This window comes from Bos indicus x Bos taurus, chromosome 9 (genome assembly GCF_003369695.1).
Source record: "Bos indicus x Bos taurus breed Angus x Brahman F1 hybrid chromosome 9, Bos_hybrid_MaternalHap_v2.0, whole genome shotgun sequence".
NCBI classification, from domain to species: Eukaryota; Metazoa; Chordata; class Mammalia; order Artiodactyla; family Bovidae; genus Bos; species Bos indicus x Bos taurus.
In genome coordinates, this window is record NC_040084.1 from 41,292,037 (window position 1) to 41,317,597 (window position 25,561).

The window sequence follows — 25,561 nt, forward strand, 5'->3', positions numbered from 1 at the left end:
GAAGAACTAAAAAGGAGAGTGAAAAGGTAGGCTTAAAACTCAACATTCAAAAAACTAAGATCATGGTATCTGGTCCCATTACTTCATGGCAAATAGATGGGCAAACAGTGGAAACAGTGAGAGACTTTATTTTCTTGGGCTCCAAAATCACTGCAGATGGTGAAATCACTGCAGATGGTGATTGCAGCCATGAAATTAAAAGACGCTTGCTCCTTGGAAGAAAAGTTATGACCAACCTAGACAGCATATTAAAAAGCAGAGACATTACTCTGCCAACAAAGGTCTGTCTAGTCAAAGCTATGGTTTTTGGTGTTAGAGAAGACTCCTGAGAGTCCCTTGGACAGCAAGGAGATCAAACCAGTCAATCCTTAGGAAATCAGTCCTGAATATTCATTGGAAGGACTGATGCTGGAACTGAAACTCCAATACTTTGGCCACCTGATGCAAAGAACTGATTCATTGGAAAAGACCCTGATGTTGGGAAAGACTGAAGGCAGGAGGAGAAGGGGACGACAGAGGATGAGATGGTTGGATGGTGTCACCGACTCGACGGACATGAGTTTGAGCAAGCTCTGGGAACTGATGGACAGGGAAGTCTGGCGTGCTACAGTCCATGGGTTTGCAAAGAGTCAGACACAACTGAGCAACTGAAATGAACTGAGATAGTTCCACATGGTCCAGCTTGCAGATGAATCTGAGGGAGAGGAGTTTAATACGGAGAACAAATATAATGGTATTCTACTATGAGTTATTATATTAATTATAAATACCGAGGGGGCTCTTTTAGGGGGAAGAGAGTTTTATCTTTTTCACTGAAAGTAGTATATATAGCCTGCTATGGGTAAAAATGGGCTTCCCTGGTAGCTCAGAGGTTAAAGCGTCTGCCTGCAATGTGGAAGACCTGGGTTCGATCCCTGGGTCGGGAAGATCCCCTGGAGAAGGAAATGGCAACCCACTCCAATATTCTTGCCTAGGAAATCCCATGGATGGAGGAGCCTGGTGGCCTACAGTCCACGGGGTCACAAAGAGTCAGACACGACTGAGCGACTTCACTTCATGGGTAAAAATACTTAGATCTTCAAATGTTTTGGAGAGATTAGCCTATCAAACTTTTAAAAAATGTTTCCAGGGACTTCCCAGGTGGTCCAGTGGTTAGGACTCCACACTCCCAATGCAGGGGACACGGGTTTGTTTGATCCCTGATAGGGGAGCTGGATCCCACATGCCACAACTAAGACCCAGTACAGCCAAATAAATATTAAAAAAAAAAAAAAAAAAGATTTCAACTGTTGGAGTGAATCTCGTAGCATATACTCATGGATGACAGACTACAGTGAGTGTCTCTAGATGATTTTGCTGAGCCCCAGCCTGGGATGAGCCCCAAACTAGAGGAGCCCTTGGAAAGTCTATTTGCTTCTGGAAATTTAGGGTTTTTCTAATAGACTTATAAGAGTCTATCTAGTCTCTTAAAAGCCTGCCTTTATCTCATTAGTCTTGGTATCTTGTTAGGGTAAGAGATGAGTTTTTATGTTATTAATGGTTCATCTCTAACCCTACAGAGCAGAGTATCAAATCTACTTTTATTCTGAATCTTTCTTTGGCTAATTTAGGATATCAATGGTTATCTCAGTTTCTTTGGTGTTGGTCATTTATTCAAAGACCAATCTTATCCTACAAAGGGTGGAAAACCATAATTTATTGAGTACCTATTACACATCAGTCAGCATACTGGACAATTTGCCCATTTTTGTTTGTTTGTTCCTAAACTACATGATTACATTGTACACTTAAGCTAAAAATATTAAGTTAGTTGCCCAAAACCTAGGCAGGGGAGAACTAGGATTCAAACTGAGATCTGCCATATACTTCTAGTATATTAGGTCACCTCTATAATCACAGAGAGTTATAAGTAGAATTGTCTGGTCTACTGTTTATTTCAAATAAAAATAAAAAGGGAAAATTCTCTCTTTTTCATCTATTTTACTTATTTAATAAAGAATAGATGGCCCAAAGCAGTCTTCTCTAAATTTTTCTGCTTCCCCCTCCTCTCAATGTGACAACCAGAAAAATAGTGGTACCTAACCAGAAGACTATTATTAAAAGCTGTAAAAATTAGTGCAGATGCTTATGTCGTAATGTATTCCTAACAGTGTTGACCACTATTCTTTCTGTACATAAAATCTGTCTTCATTACACAGTTCATTGACTGAACTGACAAGCAATTAAATTCTAGAATTGTGACATCAGGATTTTAAGACTAGAACTAAATTATTCAATAGAGAACAGAATAAAAAGTCATTTACTTAGAAATATCATGAATATATTTTCATCTTAAATTTCTCATAGCAGGAAGCACCACATGTATATTCATTTTTCCACAATACCTGACAAGAAGAAATGCTTATTTCTTTTAATACACTAAGACTACTCACTAAAATAAGTACCTGAAAAACTTTGAATATTTGTTAATATTGAAGAAAAAGTTCATGCTTGTTACCACTTCTTAAGAATGATGGAGACCTGACTTCCTGTTTCTGTTGTTAATCTGCATCATGTTAGAAAGAAGGAATAGGAAGAGGTTCCAGGAAGGTGTGATGATTCTTAATTCGGTTTAGAAGCTGCTGTGCCACCGGTCTGAATTCTGTTTCCCAGTGGAGTTTGTGATAGTTTTTTAGGTCTTGGTCAAAACTCCCATTCAATGCTAGTTCTTCATCTGCATCAGAAAAATTAAAATTACAGCAATTATTTAGAAATGTAATCCTACTGAATGAAGTTTAATTTTTGATGGCATGAGTTAAACTCATCCTGAGTCATCTCTAATTGCAACAAGGGTTTTTTACAGGAGTAGTTCTTTATAGAAAAAATTTTAAGTAAGTGTATGATAGTTTCTTAATTTAAAAAAATATATAATCTTGAGGACTTCCCTAGCAGTCCAAGTGGTTAAGACTCTATGCCTCCACTGCAGGGGGCCTGGGGTTGGATCCCTGGTCAGGGAACAAAGATTGTGCATAGTGTGTGGTGTGGCAAAAAAAATAATAATAAAAGAGATAGCAATCTTCCTTAAAAAAAAAAACAAAAACCCTAGACTGAATTGAGTTCTTACTTCAATTTATCCCTAATGTTACATCTAACTTTATATCCAAAAGATAGATCACAATTTCTCAGAATAAACAAAGTATGAATAGATTATTTCCTTATCTGCACATTAAAAATGTTAATTATTAATTCTTTAGTGGTTGACAAATATAAAAGAAGTTAGGAAATCTTTTGGGAAAGTAGCACAGTTGAATCTGACTGAAAACCAACTTTGCTCATTTCAGAGCAGCCTGGACAAACTTCTTTGAAAAGATAACACCTCCCTCCTTCTGCCACCTTATGCTCTCCACAAGAAAAGTGAAAAGTGGAAGACTTTGAGAATCCTAAAGAATATAAGAATCCCAAGTGAATCGATGTATAATGCAGAAAAGCACTTGTTAAAAAAATGCAAAATTACAACCTTGATTTGTTTCTTAATCCAACAGCACTTTCAATTCTGTGAATATCGTGAAAGTATATCCAACCCAAGTTGGAAGACAGATGGCTACTGAGGTTTCTGCACCGACCTGCCACTGCATTTCTCTCTGTTTACACTGGAACCCATGAGAAGGACTTCAGGAAAATACACTGGCCTGCCAGTCAGAAGGTTGGCTCTGCCACTTCTTAGGTCTGAGGCTGAGGCAGCCTTCTTAAGTGGTAACCACTAAGTCCTAAAGTGACCACAAATATTGCTGCTTGCATAATTTCCAAACTTCTTTCATAAGGTCCACTAAATCCTACCATCAAACACTTCCTTGGTGCTTACATCAAGTTTCCTACCCTGAATATTCTCGGTACACACAAAGTACACTGTGTGTGCTTTGGCACTACTGGTGTTGGTGTCACCACCCAGAATAAGATAAGTCTGGAATCCCAGTTTGTACCTTCCCGTCCTCTCCCCCAGCCAATTGGATAGCTATGCAACTCTGAGATAAGTTCTGGGCAGACACAAACAATTCAGCAAAGCTCTCCATGGAGACCCCTGTAAGCAAACCTGACTCTCCCCACCCATTTGATAATCAAGGCCTTGAAAGGAGGAGAATCCAGATGGTGTCTGATGCCTTGAAAGGCCTTCCTGTTGGGCTATTTCCAAACTAGAGGGGTCTGTGTGACTCTGAGTGCTCTTCAATTCCTAGATCTACTTCCTGCTCACTCTTCTGCAGATGTTCTGAGTACTAAACTTTCGTTAAAAATGAATTCTCTTTTTTTATGCTCTTTTCCCAAAGCAGCTTAGGACTGATGGCTGCCCAGGCAACCTGCAGTCTTTCTCTCTGTCCAGGACTTTGGCTGGGTTTGATGATTTTAGCCAAGTCACTGTTTTGGTGTCTGGGGTTTCTTAATCTAACATTGAGACTATATTACTTTTCTTGAGGCTCAACGTATAATTAGTTAATCTACACTTGTACCCTATTAATTGTAAATTGGGTTAGGCAAGATAACAAAAGTGGCCAAATAACTATAGATAAGACAAAAGCAGTCTCAAGTTGCAAAGTGAATACAGCAAATGCATAAAATATGTCATATTACACTAGGTGTTAAATTTGGAACTTGTATTGCAATGAACAGCAGAAGCTAACCCAAGAAAACCTTAGATCTATGATTTTCAAACTTTTTTTTTTTTACTGTAACCTAGGAGAAGTCCATATTACATGATGACTATATACACATATTAACATATTTATAAACAAATACAAATGTTTCATGACAGAATACTTATCTTTTCTACATGTAATATATTCTGATATTCTCTTTGTTTGCTGCTTCATTTTTCAAACTGGTTACAGTGTGAAAAGTACTGATTTAGATAACCAGTTATTGTTCAACTTTCTTTGTACACAGCACACTTCCAAACACTAGAATTTTAGGTAAGGTTTTAGAAAGGATTAAAAGGCAAAAAGGCAGAAACTGAAAGATGAGCCCCGCAGGTCAGTAGGTGTCCAATATGCTACTGGGGAAGGGCAGAGAAATAGCTCCAGAAAAAATGAAGAGGCTGAGCCAAAGCAGAAACAGTGCCCAGCTGTGGTTGTGTCTGGTGGTGAGAGTAAAGTCTGATGCTATAAAGAACAATATTGCATAGGAACCTGAAATGTTAGGTCCATGAATCAAGGTAAATTGGACATGGTCAAGCAGGAGATGGCAAGAGTCAATATTGACACTTCAGGAATTAGTGAACTAAAATGGATGGGAATGGGTGAATTTGATTCAGATGACCATTATATATCTACTATTGTGGGCAAGAATCCCTTAGAAGCAAAGGAGTAGCCCTCATAGTCAACAGAAGAGTCTGAACTGCAGTACTTGGGAGCAATCGCAAAAAAGACAGAATGATCTCCATTTGTTTCCAAGGCAAATCATTCAACATCAGTGTAATCCAAGTCTATCTCCCAATCACTAATGCTAAAGAAGTTGAAGTTGAACCATTCTTTAAAGACCTATAAGACCTCTTAGAACAAACACCAAAAAAAGATGTCCTTTTCATCATAGGGAACTGGAATGCAAAAAGTAGGAAGTCAAAAGATATCTGGAGTAACAGGCAAGTTTGGCCTTGGAGTACAAAATGAAGCAAGGCAAAGGTTAACAAGAGTTCTGCCAACAGAACACACTGGTCATAGCAAACACCCTCATCCAACAACACAAGAGATGACTCTACACATGGACATCACCAGACAGTCAATATTGAAATCAGATTGATTATATTCTTTGCAGCCAAAGATGGAGAAGCTCTATACAGTCAGCAAAAACAAGATCAGGAGCTAACTGTGGCTCAGATCATGAACTCCTTATTACCAAATGCAGACTTAAATTGAAGAAAGTAGGGAAAACCACTAAGCCATTCAGGTATGACCTAAATAAAATCCCTTATGATTACATAATAGAAGTGATGAATAGTTCAAAGGACTAAATCTGGTACAGAGTGCTTGAAGAACTATGGGTGGAGGTTCGTATCATTGTACAGGAAGTGATGACTAAAACCATCCCCAAGAAAAATAAATACAAGAAGGCAAAGTGGTTGTCTGAGGAAGCCTTACAAATAGCTGAGAAAAGAAGTGAAAAGCAAAGGACAAAGGGAAAGATAAACCCAACTGAATGCAGAGTTCCAGAGAATAGCAAGGAGATAAGAAAGCTTTCTTAAGTGAACAATGCACAGAAATAGAAGAAAACAATAGAATGGGAAAGACCAAAGATCTCCTCAAGAAAATTAGAGACACCAAGAGAATATTTCATGCAAAGATGGACAGTATAAATGAAAGAAATGGCAAGGACTTAACAGAGAGTGTTCAAGAAAAACATATATTTCTGCTTTATTGACTATGCCAAAGCCTTTGACTGTGTGGATCACAATAAACTGTGGAAAATTCTGAAAGAGATGAGAATACCAGACCACCGGACCTGCCTCTTGAGAAACCTATATGCAGGTCAGGAAGCTACAGTTAGAACTGGACATGGAACAACAGACTGGTTCCAAATGGGAAAAGGAGTACATCAATGCTGTATATTGTCACCCTGCTTATTTAACTTATATGCAGAGTACATCATGAGAAACGCTGGGCTGGAAGAAGCACAAGCTGGAATCAAGATTGCTGGGAGAAATATCAATAATCTCAGATATGCAGATGACACCACCCTTATGGCAGAAAGTGAAGAAGAACTAAAGAGCCTCTTGATGAAAGTGAAAGAGGAGAATGAAAAAGTTGGCTTAAAGCTCAAGATCATGGCCTCTAGTCCCATCACTTCATGGGAAATAGATGGGGAAACAGTGTCAGACTTTTTTGGGGGGTCTCCAAAATCACTGCAGATGGTGATAGCAGCCATGAAATTAAAAGATGCTTACTCCTTGGAAGGAAAGTTACGACCAACCTAGATAGCATATTGAAAAGCAGAGACATTATTTTGTCAACAAAGGTCCGTCTAGTCAAGGCAATGTTTTTTCCAGTGGTCATGTATGGATGTGAGAGTTGGACTGTGAAGAAAGCTGAGTGCCAAAGAATTGATGCTTTTGAACTGTAGTGCTGGAGAAGACTCTTGAGAGTCCCTTGGACTACAAGGAGATCCAACCAGTCCATTCTAAAGGAGATCAGTCCTGGGTGTTCATTGAAAGGATTGACACTGAGGCTGAAACTCCAATACTTTGGCCACCTCATGCGAGGAATTGACTCATTGAAAAAGACCCTGATGCTGGGAGGGATTGAGGGCATGAGGAGAAGGGGACGGCAGAGGATGAGATGGCTGGATGGCATCACCGACTCGATGGACATGAGTTTAGGTAAACTCTGGGAGTTGGTGATGGAGAGAGAGGCCTGGTGTGCTGCGATTCATGGGGTCTCAAAGAGTCGGACATGACTGAGCGACTGAACTGAACTAACAGAAGTAGAAGAGATTAAGAAGAGGTGGCAAGAATACACAGATGATCTGTACCAAAAAGGTCTTAATGACCCAGATAACCACAATCATGTGGTCACTCACCTAGAGCCAGACATCCTGAATGTGAAGTCAAGGGGGCCTTAAGAAGCATTGCTGCTGCTACTGCTAAATCGCTTCAGTTGTGTCCAACTCTGTGTGACCCGATAGATGGCAGCCCACCAGGCTCCCCCATCCCTGGGATTCTCCAGGCAAGAGTACTGGATTGGGGTGCCACTGCCTTCTCCTTAAGAAGCATTCAGTTCAGTTCAGTCGCTCAGTCATGTCCGACTCTTTGCGACCCCATGAATCGCAGCACGCCAGGCCTCCCTGTCCATCACCAACTCCCGGAGTTCACTCAAACTCATGTCCATCGAGTCGGTGATGCCATTCAGCCATCTCATCCTCTGTTGTCCCCTTCTCCTCCTGCCCCCAATCCCTCCCAGCATCAGACAAAACTAGGGAGGTGATAGGACCCCAGCTGAGCTATTTCTAATCCTAAAAGATGATGCTGTGAAAGTGCTGCACTCTATGCCAGCAAATTTCGAAAACTCAGCAGTGGCCACAGGACTGGAAAAGGTCAGTTTTCATTTCAGTCCCAAAAAAGGCAATGCCAAACAATGTTCAAACTATCATACAGTTGTACTCATTTCACACGCTAACAAGGTAATACTCAAAATCCTTCAAGCTAGGCTTCAACAGTACATGAACCAAGATCTTCCAGATATACAAGCTGGATTTAGAAAAAGCAGAGGAACCAGAGAGCAAATTTCCAACATCTGCTGGGTCATAGAAAAAGCAAGGGAATTAAAAAAAAAAAGTCTACTACTGCTTCGTTGACTATGCCAAAGCCTTTGACTGTGTGGATCACAACAAACTGTGGAGAATTCTGAAAGAGATGGGACTACCAGACCGCCTGACCTGCCTCCTGAGAAACCTGTAGGCAGGTCAAGAAGCAACAGTTAGAACCAGATATGGAACAGTGGACTGGTTCAAAATCGGGAAAGGAGTACATCAAGGCTGTATATTGTCACCCTGCTTATTTAACTTATATGCAGAGTATATTATGTGAAATGCCAGGCTGGATGAAGCTCAAGCTGGAATCAAGTTTTCCGGGAGAAACATCAACTTCAGATATGCAGATGATAGCACACTAATGGCAGAAAGCAAAGAAGATCTAAGGAGCGTCTTGGTGAAGGTGAAAGAGGAGAGTGAAAAAGCTGGCTTGAAATCAACATCAAAAAACAAAGATCATGGCAGCTGATCCTATCTCTTCATGGCAAATAGATGGGGGGAAACGTGGAAACAGTGACAGATTTCATTTTCTTGGGCTCCAAAATCACTGCAGCCATGAAATTAAAAGATGCTTGCTCCTTCAAAGAAAAACTATGACAAATCTAGACAGCATCTTAAAAAGCAGAGACATCACTTTGCCATCAAAAGTCAGTATAGTCAAAGCTATGGTTTTTCCAGTAGTGATGTACAGTGTGAGAGTTGGATCATAAAGAAGGTTGAGTGCCGAAGAATTGATGCTTTTCAACTGTGGTGTTGGAGAATACTCTTGAGAGTCCCTTCAACAGCAACAAGGAGATCAAACCAATCAATCCTAAAGGAAATCAACCCTGAATATCCATTGGAAGGAGAGATGCTAAAGCTGAAGCTCCAATACCCTGGCTACCTAATGTGAATAGCTGACTCATTGGACAAGACCCTGATGCTGGAAAAAACTGAGGGCAGGAGGAGAAGGTGGTAACAGAGGAGGAGATGGTTGGATGGCATCACTGACTCAATGGACATGAGTTTATGCAAACTCCAGGAGATAGTGAAGGACAGGGAACCTGGTGTGCTGCAGTCCATGGAGTCACAAAGAGTCGGACACACCTGAGTGACTAAACAACGACAACAAAAGGACTCAAAACAACTCTGTCAGTGACCATTATAACATGGTCTCTACTACAGTTTAAGGATCCTGTGCATCACTGCACTCTTTCCTAGCCTAGTGTTCAGCACCAGGTAGCTACCAGGGGTTTGATTACTGTTGTAACTCTTATAAGGCACAGTTCTCACATGTTCTAGAAGCACCTGATGACTCTTTGGCATGAGCATGATGATGTGACCCTCTACTTTGAACACTGGGGCCCCCTCTATCCCTTATCACATAACCTAGGTTCTAAGTTCCACATATCTTGTTATTTAGTTGCTAACTCGTGCTTAACTCTTTGCAACCCAATGGACTGTAGCCCACCAGGTTGCTCTGTCCATGAGATTTTCCAGACAAGGATACTGGAGTGGGTTGCCATTTCCTTCTCCAGGGGACTTCCTGACCCAAGGATCAAACCTGTATCTCCAGCATTGGCAGGCAGATTCTTTACCATTGAGCAATCTGGGGAAGCCCTCCACATACCTCAGATGAATATAAAATAACCCAGAGTCATTTACGTTCACAATAGCAAACTGTACACACTAATCACCAGTGTATACTGGTGATCACCAGTTGCCAGCAGCCCTGAGAGAAGCTCATGGTAGTGTGCCAGGGCACACCACATAAGAACTTCAAGATAAACAGATTGCTCATGAGTTTATGAGAAGTGGCTATAGCACATCAGGAAGTTTTAGACAACATTCTTTTTAAGTCACTTTCCTAAAAGACTGTCAACATCCCAACCACACTGAGTCCCATTACTTTCTTTTTCCAGCTTCCCATCACGAAAAAGTTGGGTAACTTACATTGCTATATCAATTGCCCTGCGGTGATTTCTAAAAACAGTGCTCACACTACATTGTGGGACTTTTGTGATATAACAGCTCATCCTGTTTTCAAAACGGCCTGTTGTTTTTTTAACCTATCGCTGTTAAAAAAATTGAAATTTAAGTATACTCTCACTCATATATCCATTTCAATTGCTGCCACCCAGCTGGCCAGACACAACTACAGCCCGTGTCAGAAGTAAGGCTCTGAGGTCCACACTGTGGAGAGAAGAGCCAGGAAGTAGCCGGTCCTCACGGCTTATAAGCAGCACTCGTGATCACGTGAGAAGTGCATGCCATGCTCTGATGATGACCTGGCTCCCTGGTGGACTGTATTTATTTTTCTTACCTGTGCCTCCATCCCCTTCCAGGGTTGGGTGGGATGGGGTGGGGTAAGGGCATACTATGTAATGGAACAGCAGAAAAATACAGGGGCTCAATGTTTACTTTCTGATGAAAAGCCCTTTTGCTACAGTATGATCTTAGGCAAGTCACTTAACCCTCCTAGACGTACCTACCTCCACTGTCACCTAGCTGATGACCTTGGATCTTAGAAGGATAGAATGAACGTCCTTTTAAAAGCATACAGCACTATTAAAGATACCACCATTGTCAGTTAATCCACAACCATCTATCAAGAACCTGCTTTGCCCAAGGCAATATCCTTTCCTTAAAGTGGCTCCGTTGGAGTGGGCAAACAAAAGGTACCAAACAATAATACAGAGCAAGTTACACAGCTCATGATTAATTGCTATGTAAGCAGTACAGCTTCCCTGTGACTGTGGGCTTGGAAAGCTCACGGGAAGGGCCTGCTAGGACCGGCAGCCTTGGGCCAGGCAGGTAAGAGACCTGGCCAGAGCAAAGGGGCAAGGTTAGGGAAGCATGAGGGGAAGCCTAGTCCTGCTCCAGGGAGGGCTGACGGGGGGAAGAGGCAGGAACAGGCCCATTATAGTCAAGGGCACGCCAGGTGCGCTGCCCGCGTGTGAAGCCAGCCATGCCCACATCCCTTCTTAGGTGGTGCACACGGCCCCACCAGTTTGCTACATATGGTTGACTGTCCCAGCCTGAGGTGCCAAAGGAAGCCACAGACAGCCTGCAGTGGAGGCAGCTGCTGCCTGAGGCACGAAAGCCTAGAGCCCAGGAGATGACTCATGGAACCAGTCACATCTTCTCCCCAAATGGGAGACAGAAAGTCGTGCCAACAGCAGAGGAGACAGAAGCCCACTCACGACAGCACCAAGAAGCGGCCTTGAGACAGCTGGAGCCATGGCCACACAGGAGCCTAGAGGCAAACGAGGGGGAGAAAGGCCTTTTTCCTTAAGAGAGGAGACAGAGCACTGCTGGGTCTCAGCAGGGTCGGGTAGATGATGCCTGCTACTCATGGGCTGCCTTCCACATCCTGAGTGCTGGTCCAGCAGGCTCTGCACAATGCGCATGTTTCCCAGCTTCCTTCTTTCCAGGGCATCCTTCCCTTCAGCTCCTTCACTAACTAGGGTGGAGTTCTCAGTGCTGCCCGAATAGCAAACTCACCTGTGGAACTTTTTAATGATGCAGATAATTGGCCTCCCCAAGAGCTCCTGAATCAGAATTCCTAGGGATGGGGCCAGGACAAGTGTGGTTTTTTTGATTGATTTTTCTTTTTAATTCCATATATTTTGATTCCAATGTTCTGCCCCAGTTGAGAACTGAATTAAAGCAAGTTGAGTGCACTTCTGCTCCCAGCAATCCAAGAAAACTTCAAGTCCACAGAGCAGAATGTGAACCTCAATCATTTAAAAATGTGCTCATTTTGAGAAGGGAACCCTCCTACACTGTTGGTGGGAATGTAAATTAGCACTGCCACTATGGAGAACAGTATGGAGGTTCCTTAAAAAACTAAACACTGAACTATCATATGACCCCACAATCCCACTCCTAGATATCTAACTGGAGAAAAACATGATTTGAAAGGATACATGAACCCAAATATTTGTTATAATAGCCAAAACATGGAAGCAACCTAAATGTCCGACAGAGGAATGGATAAAGAAGATGTGGTACTTCATATACAATGGAATATTACTCAGCTATTAAAACGAATGCCATTTGCAGCAACATGGGCGGACCTAGCGAGTGTCATACTGAGTGCAGTCAGAGGAGAAATACAATATGACATCCCTTATATGTGGAATCTAAAAGGAAGTGACACACATTACCTTACTTATAGAACAGAAAGACACTCACAGACTTAGAAAATGAACTTCTGGTTGCCGGGGGAAGGGACGGTTTGGGACCGTGGCAAGGTCATGTACACACTGCTATATTTAAAATGGATAACCTACAAGAACCTATTGTATAGCTTTCTTTCAAACAGCTCTGGTCCGGAGTTCCTGTTTAATAACATATTGTTACAACAATAGAATTTCCCAAGCATTTTCACAACCATGTTTTGAGAACTAGCTGTGTGTCAGGTTCTATGTGAATTTCTTTGTGCAAGTCTATTCATTTATCACCCTAACAACTCTGCAAGTGAAAGTGAAGTCGCTCAGTCGTGTCCAACTCTTTGCCACCACATGGACTGTAGCCTACCAGGCTCCTTCATCCATGGGATTTTCCAGGCAAGAATACTGGAGTGGATTGCCATTTCTTTCTCCAGGGGATCTTCCCAACCCTGGGATCAAACCCCGGTTTCCCACATTGAAGGCAGATGCTTTACCGTCTGAGCCACCAGGGAAGCCCAACAACTCTGCAAAGTGGATGTCAATCATCCCCACCTTAGACATGAGAAGACATACATTCAGAGGTTAATATGCCCTGAGTTAAAACCTTGCATGTGATAAAGTGAGACCTTAACTCAGAACTGCCTGACTACAGCCTCTAGTCTTCCTGGAATGCTCTTAGGACGCTTGTTTGATTCTCACAACTCCCTGCAACACAGCACAGATATAACGCCCCCACTTTACAGATGAAAAGACAGGTTCTGAGAGAGTCTTATGTCGAATCACACCATCCCAGAGAGTCAGAATTTGAACTCACAGCCTCTGGGTCACACTGAGCCTTTCCGCATGGCTTTGCTGAGCTAACACGGTGCTTGGGAGATGATAGGCACATATTCATTTTGAAAATGAAGATTTTCCACTCACTTCTGACCTAAATCACTGCTATTAGACCTAACCCAGGATGAGGAGAACTACCCTAAAAATAGAAACTTTTGCAATGGAAGACACTCTCATCTTTCCTTTGGTTTGTATCAGTGATTTCCTACCTTTCAGTGTATGTCGGACCACATAGTAATGTCAAATAATTTCACAGACTTTCCCCACATAACACAATCATATATGCATAGGTTCCTTAAAAGCATGACTTATTTCAGAGTAGCTTTTAACCATATTTTCTCAATTACAACAATGTCTATATACTTTTTAAACAACAGCAATACATTTATGCCCAGATCGTCTATTTATGAAGCTTATAGAAAATTCAAAAAAAGGGGGAAAGCCACAAAAGAAATCATGACAGCACCCAATGAGTTAAAAGTCCTCACGTCCCCACTGTATTTAAGATTCAGCCTCTTCCAGGTTATCTCCAAATTATAATCGTCTTTAACGTCTCTTGCTCCTTATCGAAAAAAAGCTACCCAAAGGCCTACCGATCTTTATCTACACAGGTCACAGGAAACAATTTGTCTCATTTTGATAAGATTCACAGATTCACAGTCAGGAGTCTTACCTAAAAATGATGACAGCAGGGCTAAGAGTGTGTTGGCAGCCTCATCTCCAAAACAGGATGCAGCATTGGTAATGTTTTCACTGAAGTTCCATAGCGTTTTGCAAACCAAGGAGGCCAGCTGCCAATCAGTAGGCCCAAAATCTCTTAAACAATCCACTAACCTGAGTGAAAAGTCAAACTGAGAAGTTACTAGGTCAGCATCTCTTTTACATTTTTAACATGATGATTAACTTTCTTTGATACTGAATATACATTTTATATATAATTCAGTGTTATTAAAATAATTTCACATCTACCAATTTAAGTAATTAACAAATTTAAGCAATAACCTACTTCTGAATTATTTTAAGTGTCCAGTGGAATCTAAATCCCCTCTTTAGCCTAGCTAGGCACTTCCAGGTGGAGAAATATCTCTGCCTGGGAGAAATGAGGAGAGGGGCCTAAGCTCTCCTGTGAATCCTGATAGAGTCAGGACTCCGTGCCTTGAACTTACTTTTTAATGCCGCCTCCTTCTTTTAGGATGAGTCGCTTGTCTCTATCCACTGTGAGGTTTAGGAGAACACCACAGGCAGAAAAGCAAATATCCTGATGCTTAGCATCCAGCAGAGCAATCATGAACTTGTGGACTGGAAAGGGAGAGAACAAATGCAGACCAGTTAAGCGCAAGGGCCCCAGCTGTATTTCATTCCACAAATGGCAGAGGGGAAATGGGGAGCAGCTTGTGAAACTAGAAACCCTGCTAGGGGATTTAGCCCACTCTTTGTAGGGCTTCCCCACTGCCCAGTGGGGAAAGTGCCTTCACCAACACCCAACACCCATCACTTCAGAACCTGCTCCCCGCCCCCCAGGGTCCCTGTTCCCAGGTACTGCTGTATCCACCGCAGCATCAGCTCTCCCTTCCAGTGGTAAAGTCCCTGCCAGTGGAGAGGAGGGAACCACCTCCTTCCAATCACACAGGTGCCATTCATTTCATCTCTAACTTCTGGTTGTTCTCAAGGGCTCTTTTGAACCTCCAGCAGGAATTTTCTTAAAATACACAGCCCTGGAAGCGGGGCAGGGGGAGTAGGCTTCAGTGATCTTCCTGGGAAGTCCTCCAAGGCCATAGCTTGTAAGAGAAGACTTGCTCAGACTGCTGGAAACCAGTGCGCAGGGAGGCCAGACTTTCAGTGTAGGGGACGTCTTATATCAGGACAGGCTCCCCCTGCCCCCACCGCCTTCCCTTACTCCTAGAAACAGAACTGTTTGTCCTGTTTGCTCATTGCCCCCAGCAGGGGTTGGGGGAGAATGAATGGGTGTGTGCTCCTGTTCCACTGTTCAGCTGAGAGGCAGCCACGCCATGCTGACCTTGGCCTACTGATGGGTCAGCAGTGAGCTTGGCAAAGGCTGAATCACATATGTTTTTAAAAGTTTAAAGAATATACACCAAAATTTAACAATTATCTCTGGGGAAGTGTTTTTTTTTTTTATCTGTATTATATAAATTTTCTATCACGAACATGAATAATTAGGTATTTTTAGTTACTGTTTTTACATGAGATACTTGAGAAAAATAGTATGTTTAGTATACACTGTTATGTACCTCCTACACAGTTTAAGAAATAAAACATTACAGATCCAATTTTATATTTGGGCCATCCATTCAAATGTAACTTTGTCTTAAATGTGGAGTTTCTAATTCCAAATGCATTTATGCCTTATTCCATTAGCACGTGAGCACATTACATAAACAATACCCAGGACCGTTTCGCATGTTTTAATATAATATTAATGGTATTATTTCACATGTGTCCTCCTATTACTACTAGATTGTTTGCTCCTATAGTATGTGTTTGAGGTTGATGCATGTTGATACATGAACTTCTAGCTCATTTATTTTAACTGCTGTAAAAGTTTGGTTGCATGAATATACCATAATATATTTATCCTCTTACCTGTTGATGGACATTTAGGTTGTCCCCATTTTTCACTATTACAAGCAGTACTATAATAGACATTCCAGTGCATGAAGGAGCATGTCTTTTGAGTCCATTCCCATGGACAGAAATGATGTGTATAGATTACTCGTTTCACTTAAACATAAACACATACACACACCATCTCAAAACTCAAAAGACCACTCTTCAGGGAGAGGGAAACCCTGAGAACACAGCCCAGATCTATCTTGGCATCCTGAGCCAAGAGCCTTACAGATAGATGGAACAGAATGTAAAGCACCACTTGTCCCAAAGCAGAAACAAGTGTCATGTTCTTGTGACCCAAGCTGCGAAACTGCTCAGTTGTTTATTGCCAAGACGTGACTGCTTTTGAATGTGTGTCATTAACTCACCATTTTTCTGCACTATGAAATCGCAGATGTCATGGTCCTGGGAGAGATTTCCAAAAACACGCACTGCCTCCAGGATTCCATCCATGTTGTTACTCACGAGGAGCTTTAAGAGCACTGGGTTTGGTGACCAGAGAAATAAAATCAGTGAATTTAAGTTTTAAGTTAAAGGCTATTAGAAACCAATACCATGCTAAATACTGTAACTTAAAAATTAAAAGTGATAATAAAATTCCAACGATAGAGGACATAAGCAAGAACTAAGAAACTAATGTATCCTCATATTCAACTTTTTTAGAATTAAATCAGGCTCTTAGATACTTGTACCAGAAGTCAGAAACTATAAATGCCTCTAATTCTGTGTTTAGTTAATAAAGTCAAAACCTTAAATGAGCGTGCATCTACCCAAACCCAACTCTGAACCTTACATTCAGCAATATATAGCTTTCTGTCTTGAATTATGGAATTCTTCACTTTGTAGTAAGATAAGTTGTTGATAGTTGCTGTAGTGTTGATCACCAGCTCCTCACAATCATCAATTGACTTGGATTCTGAAATAAAGTGAGCATAAGGGTATCAAAGACTCGCTACAGGGCAGAAGCCACGACCTCCTAACTGCAGCCCAGCTGGTGCAGGGACACGCCGCTGTCCCAGGCAAGGTCTACACCAACGCCGTGTTGTTGCTTTATTTCCCGTGACTCTTCCTGCAGGGAAATGCGCCCACGGCCGGGGACCACTCCAGGCCAGCATTTGGAACCCTCTAAGCTCAGTCCCTCTACCCAGGGGTCTGGAAAAGTCAGGCTGATCTAGTCCCTGTATGCAAAGGTGATCAGAGCTGGTACACCCTGACCCAGAACTATCCTGGGGCCTGCACCTTGGGAGTCTGTTCCCCGGACCCTCGACCTCCCAACAGAATGGCCCTGGGTCTTAATCCGTCTATAATTCCTATCAGGGCTGCCTTCCAAACACGCAAGCTCTGGCTGCCTCTCACCTCCTCTACCACCACCTAGTCCATCTTTCACCTCCTCACTGGCTTCTCTTCTTCGCCTTGGCCTCCCTGAGCCTGCCCTCAATGTGCAGACCCTTTAAAAGTCAGTCAGACAACGTCACTCATCACCCCCGGCTCACAGGCCTGACCTGGCTGCCCAGTCCTTACCTCCCGCGCCTTATTTGCTGCTCCAGCCCCAGGTCCCTGATGCCAACCACACCAGTCTTTCCCTCTTTTTGAGCATTTCAGCCTGAGCCTGCCCAAGAACTTTGCACTGCTAGTCCCCCTGTCTGGTGTGTTCCTTCCTCCAGTTATCCTGGCTCACTCCTCATGTCCTTCTGGCTGCTGCTTAGCTATCACCTTACTGGACACAGTCTCCTCAGCCACTCTGTTTAAAATAGCATTGTTATGCACATCCCCTCCCCTTCTTCCCTATAACACATGGGACCACCTGGCTTATGTGTTTAATGTCTGTCTTCCAGCTCTAAGGTGTAAGCTCCATGAGACTAAGGACTCGTTCTTTTCATCATCACATTCTCAGCATCTAGAACAGTATCTGCACAGAGTGATGCTCAACAGATAATGAGTAAGAACCTGCTGTATACCACAGGGAACTCCACTACACACTCTGTAACGACCTGTTTGGGAAAAGAATCTAAAAAAAGGAATGGATATGGTGAACAGCAGTGAAGAGGGCCGGGGTGTCCTCTGCTCCTGGGCCTTCTCCAACATTGGTTCCAGCCTTCCCAACACCCCCATCCTGGCGACTCCAGTAGGGCCTCTGCCTTGGGCCCCGGGCAGCATGCAGACCAACATCCAACAGCCAGTGAAGGTTTACACACTCGACGAAGGCCAACAGTGGCGCCAGGAATGTCATCTAGCAGCGTGGAGAGGCTGAAGGGCATGTCCCAGCTAGTCATGACAAAACGTGGTCCACTGGAGAAGGGAATGGCAAACCACTTCAGTGTTCTTGCCTTGAGAACCCCATGAACAGTATGAACGGGCAAAAAGAACACTGAAAGATGAGCCCGCCTAGGTTGGTAGGTGTCCAATATGCTACTGGGGAAGAGCAGAGAAATAGCTCCACAAAAAGTTTAAGAGGTAGAGCCAAAGCAGAAACAACACCCAGCTGTGGGTGTGTGTAGTGGTGGAAGTAAAGTCCGATGCTGTAAAGAACAGTACTGCACAGGAATCTGGAAATGTTAGGTCCATGAATCAAGGCAAATTGGAAGTGGTCAAACAGGAGATGGCAAGAGTGAACATTGACATTTTAGGAATCAGTGAACTAAAAAGGATGGGAATGGGCGAATTTAATTCAGATGACCATTATATCTACTACTGTGGGCAAGAATCCCTTAGAAGCAATGGAGTAACCCTCACAGTCAACAAAATAGTCTGAAATGCAGTAGCTAGGTGCAATCTCAAAAATGAAAGAATGATCTCGGTTCATTTCCAAGGCCAACCATTCAACATGCCAGTAATCCAAGTCTATGTCCCAACCACTAATGCCGAAGAAGCTGAAGTCGAATGATTACATGGAGACTTACAAGACCTCTTAGAACCACCAGCAAAAAAAGACATCTCTTTCATTACAGGGGACTGGAATGCAAAAGTAGGGAGTCAAGAGATACCTGGAGTACAAAGCAAGTTTGGCCTTGGAGTACAAAATGAAGCAGGGCAAAGGCTAACAGAGTCTTGCCAAGAGAACTCATTGGTCATAGCAAACACTCTGTTCCAACAACACAAAAGATGACTCTACACATGGACATCACCAGATGGTCAATATTAAAATCAGATTGACTGTATTCTTTGCAGCCAAAGATGGGGAAGCTCTACGCAGTCAGCAAAAACAAGACCTGGAGCTGACTGTGGATCACATCATGAGCTCCTTATTTCAAAATTTAGGCTCAAATTGAAGAAAGTAGGGAACACCACTGGGCCATTCAGGTATGACCTAAATCAAATCCCTTATGATTATATAGCTGAGGTGATGAATAAATTAAAGGGACTAGATCTGGTAAATAGAGTGCCTGAAGAACTCTGGAAGGAGGTTCATACCATTATACAAGAAGGAGATGGTGACTAAAACCATCCCCAAGAAAAAGAAATGCAAGAAAGCAAAGTGGTTGTCTGAGGAGGCCTTATAAATAGCTGAGAAAAGAAGAGAAGTGAAAGGCAAAAGAGAAAGGGAAAGATATACCCAATTGAATGCAGAGTTCCAGAGAATAGCAAAGAGAGATAAGAAAGCTTTCTTAAGTGAACAGTGCACAGAAATAGGGGAAAACAATAGAATGGAAAAGACGAGAGATCTCTTCAAGAAAATTAGAGATACCAAGGGAATACTTCATGCAAAGATGGGCTCGATAAAGGACAGAAACGGCAAGGACTTAACAGAAGCAGAAGATATTAAGAAGAGGTGGCAAGAATACACAGGACTGTACAAAAAAGATCTTAATGACCCAGATAACCACAATGGTGTGGTCACTCACATCCTGGAATGTGAGGTCAAGTGGGCCTTAGAAAGTATTACTATGAACATAGCTAGTGGAGGTGATGGGCTTCCAGCTGAGCTATTTCAAATCCTAAAAATGATGCTGCACTCAATATGCCAGCAAATTTAGAAAACTCAGCAGTGGCCACAGGACTGGAAAAGGTCAGTTTTCATTCCAATCCCAAAGAAGGGCAATGCCAAAGAATGTTCAAAGTATTGCACAATTGTACTCATTTCACACATGAGCAAGGAAAGACTCAAAATCCTTCAAGCCAGGCTTCAACAGTATGTGAACTGAGACCTTCCAGATGTTCTCAGTTGAATTTAGCTGAATTTAGAACAGACAGAGGAACCAGAGATCAAATTGCCAACATCTGCTGGATCATAGAAAAAGCTAGGGAATTCCAAAAAACATTCTGCTTCACTGACTATGCTAAAGCCTTTGACTGTGTGGATCACAACAAACTTTAAAAATTCTTAAAGAGATGAGAATACCAGACTACCTTACCTGCCTCCTGATATATCTGTATGCAGGTCAAGAAGCAACAGTTAGAACTGGACATGGAACAACAGTCTGGTTCCAAATCAGGAAAGGAGTATGTCAAGGCTGTATATTGTCACCCTGCTTATTTAACTTGTATGCAGAGCATATCACGCAAATGCCGGGCTGGATGAAGCAAAGGCTGGAATCAACCCTGAACATTCACTGGAAGAAACTGTGTTGAAGCTGAAGCTCCAAGACCTTGGCCACCTGACACAAAGGGCTGACTCACTGGAAAAGCCCCTGATGCTGGGAAAGGTTGACGGCAAGTGGAGAAGAGGATGATAGAGGAGGCGGTGGTGGCATGGCATCACCGACTCAATGGACAAGAGTCTGAGCAGACTGCAGGAGATAGCGAAGGACAGGGAAGCCTGGCGTGCTGCAGTTCGTGGGGTCAAAGAGTGGGACACGACTTAGTGACTGAACAGCAACAACATACATATAACTAATTCACTTTGCTCTACAGCAGAAAGTCACATGACAAAGTCAAGTAACTACACTCCAATAAAAATTTTTTAAAAAGTAAGAACTTGAACCTCCCTGGAAATATCAACTTACAAAACAGAAAGCTGTAGCATTTCAGTGTCTTGGGGGTGGATCAGGATAAAGTTTATATGAAAAAATTTTGAAGCTAGTAACAATAATAATAATAAACTCCATTGTTGTAAAAAAATAATAAGTGGTTAATGAATGCAAGAATGAGTGAATGAATGAATGAACGAATCCTTTAGCTTAGCAGATAAGACCCTCAGTAATTTTATCCCTGCCTTCCACTCCACCTCCAGACTCATCTCCTGGTGACTTAGGCCACAGTACAGAGAAGGGCGGATGTCGGGGACCAATCAGGAGGTGGGGGTGATGGCAGAGATGGAGCACAGAGGCCAGGCTGCAAAACTATTTAGGGAGGAAAACAGACAGTACATGGTGAAGGCTGGATTGGGGGATGAGGGAGAGCAACCACCCAGGATGACCTCTGGGTTTCTGGATTACAAAATTGGATGGACAGCAATCCCATTCTCTGAATTAATAGGAAGAAGGTCCAGTTGGGGGTAAGGTCATGAGTTAGATCTCTTGGGGTACCTCTGAAGTAGCCATGGTTGATGAGATTAGGTAAGGCAGTTAGGTGGACATACAGGTCTGGATGTCAGAGGAAAAGTCAGGAGTAGGGTTATACTAAACTGGCTGCAGCAGTCTCTGCTTCTCTTCGGGCACAGTGCATGGCCCCCAGAGCCTGGAGAACGTTCGGCCCCCTCGCTGCCTGGCCATCAGTCATCACCTGCCTGGGAAGGAGTCACCTCAGTGCCTGTGCATGTCTTGGGCCCTGACTTGCCCACTGGGTTCTACTGGTTAAGTAGTGCCTTTTACCTCTTAAAAAAGAAAAAAAAAAGAAAAACTGAATATAGTTGATAAACAGTATTACATCAAATGTAGAACACAATGATTCAATGTTTTTATAGATTACACTCCCAAAGGTATTATAAAATAACTGGCTGTAATTCCTGCCCTGATGATACATCCTGTTGCCTATCTATTTTATACATCACAGCTTGTACCTCTTAATCCCATACTCCTACCTTGCCAGCCCCCCACCTCCAGACACTTCCCTCTGCCCACTGGTGACCACTAGTTAGTTCTCTATTTCTGTGAGTCTGTTTGTGTTTTGTTGTCTTCATGTGTTTATTTTTTTAGATTCCACAAATAAGTGAAATCAGGACAGTATCTGTTTTTCTCCGTCTAACTTATTTCACTTAGCATAATATCCTCCAGGTCCACCCATGATGCTGTGAATGGCAAGATTTCGTTCTTTGTTATAATTAAATAGTATCTTTTATCTCCTGTATGAAGCCAAAGCTCCTCAGGGATAAGAGGGAGGTTGTGAGCTGAGCAGGAGGACTGTGCTAGCTCTTACACTTTGATTTAATTATCTCTCCTTTTGGCCTTCTTTTCATTAAAGAGAATGATCTTTTTATAGTCTACTCTATTCAAAGGGAAATTCAGTCATTTGTTACCCTACAGAGAACACACACTGGCCCTTCAGCCAGTGGCCCCTCTGCCCCACCCCAAAGCAGCCAGCATGGGTCCTGTACCTGGTAGAAACTCAAACAATATTTGGAGAAAGCAAGAATAAATGAGATTCTAATTGCCTGTTTTCTTAGTTCAAATACATGAAAGTATTAGTCGCTCAGTCGTGCCCAAGTCTTTGGGACCCCACAGACTGCAGACCTCCTGGCTCCTCTGTCCACGGGATTTTCCAGGCAAGGATACTGGAGTGGTTTGTCATTCTCTTCTCCAGGGGATCTTCCCGACCCAGGTGTGTCCGTCTCCAGAGTATCCTCGCTTGCTTGGCCGTGGCTCTGGAGCTGGAATCCTGATTGTCTACCTGCTGGCTGTGTGACTGTGTGCAAGTCACTTAACCTCCTTGGGGCTCAGTTTCCTTGTCTGCAAAGTGGGGTAATAATCGCAGCTACATTACTAAGTTTAAATGTGTTAATACATGTAAAGGGCTTATAAAACTGTATGGCACGTTGCAGGTGCTAATTAAACATCTGTGAGATGCATGGACGGGCTATCCAGAAAGATGGCTCCCGGGGAATTATTTGGGTGAGTGTCTAACACTTAGCAAAGAGGAAGTTTCAGCCCCAGTTCTCTCTATCATGGGACTGATGATGCCAGATCTTGGGCGGTGTCCAGGGATCCATTTTTTCTCTTGCCTTGGTGGGAGAATTAGTTAGCTTGCCCAGAAAAAGAAGGGTAGCTCTTATGTATCACCACCTAAGAGGTGAGGTCCCCCTGTAGGACCTCACATTTGGGAGCAGGAAGAACATCTGGCATCCGAGACAAGACAGGAGGCATTCACAGCTACCAGGCGTCTACCATGAAGGGCTCCGAGCACTTTACATGCATTTCACCCCACAAAAGTTAATTTTTAATAGTGCTTCTATTCAAATGCACTTACAAGCATTTGTGCTGAGATTAGTCACTCAGTCGTGTCTGACTCTTTGCAACCCCATGGACTCTAGCCTGCCAGGCTCCTTGACCAGCTCCCTTCTGCAGGGTCTGGTCACTATACTTCACTGAAGCAGAGATACCAGGTGGGAACCAGCAGAGATCAGCTGAGGGGACTTTGTAGAGCTCAGAGCATTCATCCCTGCAGCTGAGCTGCCAGGGGGAGGGTGGTGTATGATCCTCTATCAAGATAACTTTACCCCTCGCCCCCATAAAGCTCTTTGAGGGAGGTCAAGTCGTTCTGGAGACAGAAAAGACAAGGGATCCCTCTGCTTGCCCTAATGACTGCCCACCACCATGGGCCAGGTAGAAGGCTTTCTCCACATGGGCTTAACCCCAGACGGCACTGAGCTCTAACACAGAGACTGAAGCATTCTCCAGTGAGACCACTCACCACCTGCACTGGGGCTGGCCAGGGAGAGGGAGTTCGAAAAAGAAAATGCAGATTCCCGGGTTCCACACCTCATTTGATTAGTCACAGCCTCTAAGGGTGGGGTTTAGAATCTGTCTTTCATGAGCTCCCTGCATGATTCTTATGCACAGTTTTTGAAGTGCCAGATTTGAGTTTCATTAGTCACTTTAGAGCAAAAGAAAGAAAGCAGGTTATGTGTAAGTACCAGTAACCTCAAGACAGTATACTGGAGAGACCTCACATGGAATCCCCCAGTGACAGAGGCAGAGTAGCTACCCTCCCAGAGGACTTGATGATGGAGGTACAGCGGGGACAGGCCCCAGCCCCTGAGGACTCTAGCCAGGCCCCCTTGGTTAATTAACCCTAGAGCTAAAAGCTCTGGCCCAATCTGCTCTCTGCCTCTTTCTCCTGCTTCCAAAGCATTACTTTCCTAGAATTCAAACTGAAATTATCCACTGTATTATGTTTTTAGTTAATAGGTAGAAATGTAATTTCTAAGCTCATAAAATATATGTAAGACCAAGAACGTTCTCACTTCACATATGAATAATTGCAATAAAATGAAACATGGAGCTTTCTTTCTTGACTATCCACAATGATGTGCTCCCAGTCCAGGTATCTGAGGGCAGGTCCTCAGGCTCTCCCCAGGTAGCTACAGTCAAGTGAAGCAATTTGGCCTGCCAACAGATGAGAACTCATCCGGTGGGTTTCAGGGTCCTGCCAGCTCCTCACTAGCCAGAGAGGCTAAAGGTGGTTCTCTGAGCACTGGGTCTCAACAGTTAAGGGGCAGAAGAATCACCTGGGGCAGGGGGTGCATATTTCAACCCATCCTGCAGGTAAAGAAAGGTAAGACCCAGAAACTAGAAAAGGAATCCTAATGAGCCCCATAGCTGATTCTGAGGCAGGTGGATCCCTGACTTCTGGGTGGAGAAGAACTGATCCTCCAGAGGCAGAACCAAGACAGGGAGATACTAGAGTCCAAGTGCAAGGTTTGAAGTTGTTCAGTTCAGTCACTCAGTTGTGTCCGTCTCTTTGCAACCCCATGAATCACAGCACGCCAGGCCTCCCTGTCCATCACCAACTCCCGGAGTTCACTCAGACTCATGTCCATCGAGTCAGTGATGCCATCCAGCCATCTCATCTTCTGTCGTCCCCTTCTCCTCCTGCCCCCAATTCCTCCCAGCATCAGAGTCTTTTCCAATGAGTCAACTCTTCGCATGAGGTGGCCAAAGTACTTTAAGTTGTTAGAGAAACTCAATTTTTGGAGCAGCTCAATACAGACGGTATAATGTGCAGTCAGCAGCTTGGAAGAGAGTTCTAGACTAATGTGTAGATTTTGAGTTATCACATGGAAGCAATATGTCACAAGGACAGACCTTAATCAGAATTTAAGAATCTTGGGAATTCTCTGGTGGTCCAGTAGTTAAGAATCCACCTTGCGATGCAAGAGGGGCATGGGTTTGATCCTTGGTCGGGGAACTCAAAAGCCCATATGCTGCAGAGCAACTAAGCCCATGTGCCCCAACTATTGAGCCCACGTGCCACAACTAGAGCGTCCATGCACTGCAACCAAAGATCCCACATGGTGCAATGAAGATTCCATGTGCCGCAACTAAGACCCAGCACAGCCAAACAAACATTTAAAAATATAAGAATTTAAGAATCCTTAAGATCAGCAACATGTGAGTAACCCTGCCACTTACTAACTTTGTGACTTTTAAAAGTCACTGCATCTCACTGAGCCTGTTTCCTCCTCTGTGAAAAGGCCTAAAATAACAACCCACTCTCATGTGGCTGCTCACATCAGGGAACAAACGTGAACATGCTTTTTACACTGGGTAGCTCCAATGGCGATCATTTTGTAATGCACA

At 43.2% G+C, this 25,561-nt stretch overlaps 1 protein-coding gene across 5 annotated transcripts in view; it reads right to left on the minus strand.

Annotated features, from left to right (window-relative positions):
• Positions 1-1,666: 1,666 nt before the first annotated feature.
• The window catches only part of ARMC2 (armadillo repeat containing 2), a 123,979-nt gene continuing 100,084 nt past the window's right edge, over positions 1,667-25,561 (minus strand). For 4 of the 5 annotated variants that reach the window (XM_027551266.1, XM_027551263.1, XM_027551264.1 and 1 more), the window contains exons 14-18: positions 16,681-16,803; positions 16,256-16,369; positions 14,423-14,555; positions 13,930-14,090; positions 1,667-2,713 (exon numbers count right to left, since the gene is read on the minus strand). In XM_027551266.1, coding sequence (XP_027407067.1) covers positions 2,556-2,713; positions 13,930-14,090; positions 14,423-14,555; positions 16,256-16,369; positions 16,681-16,803 — 689 coding nt within the window. In that variant the 3' untranslated portion in view covers positions 1,667-2,555. Of the gene's footprint in view, positions 2,714-13,929; positions 14,108-14,422; positions 14,556-16,255; positions 16,370-16,680; positions 16,804-25,561 lie in introns of those variants that run through there. The other variant, XM_027551267.1, reaches the window with a different exon arrangement.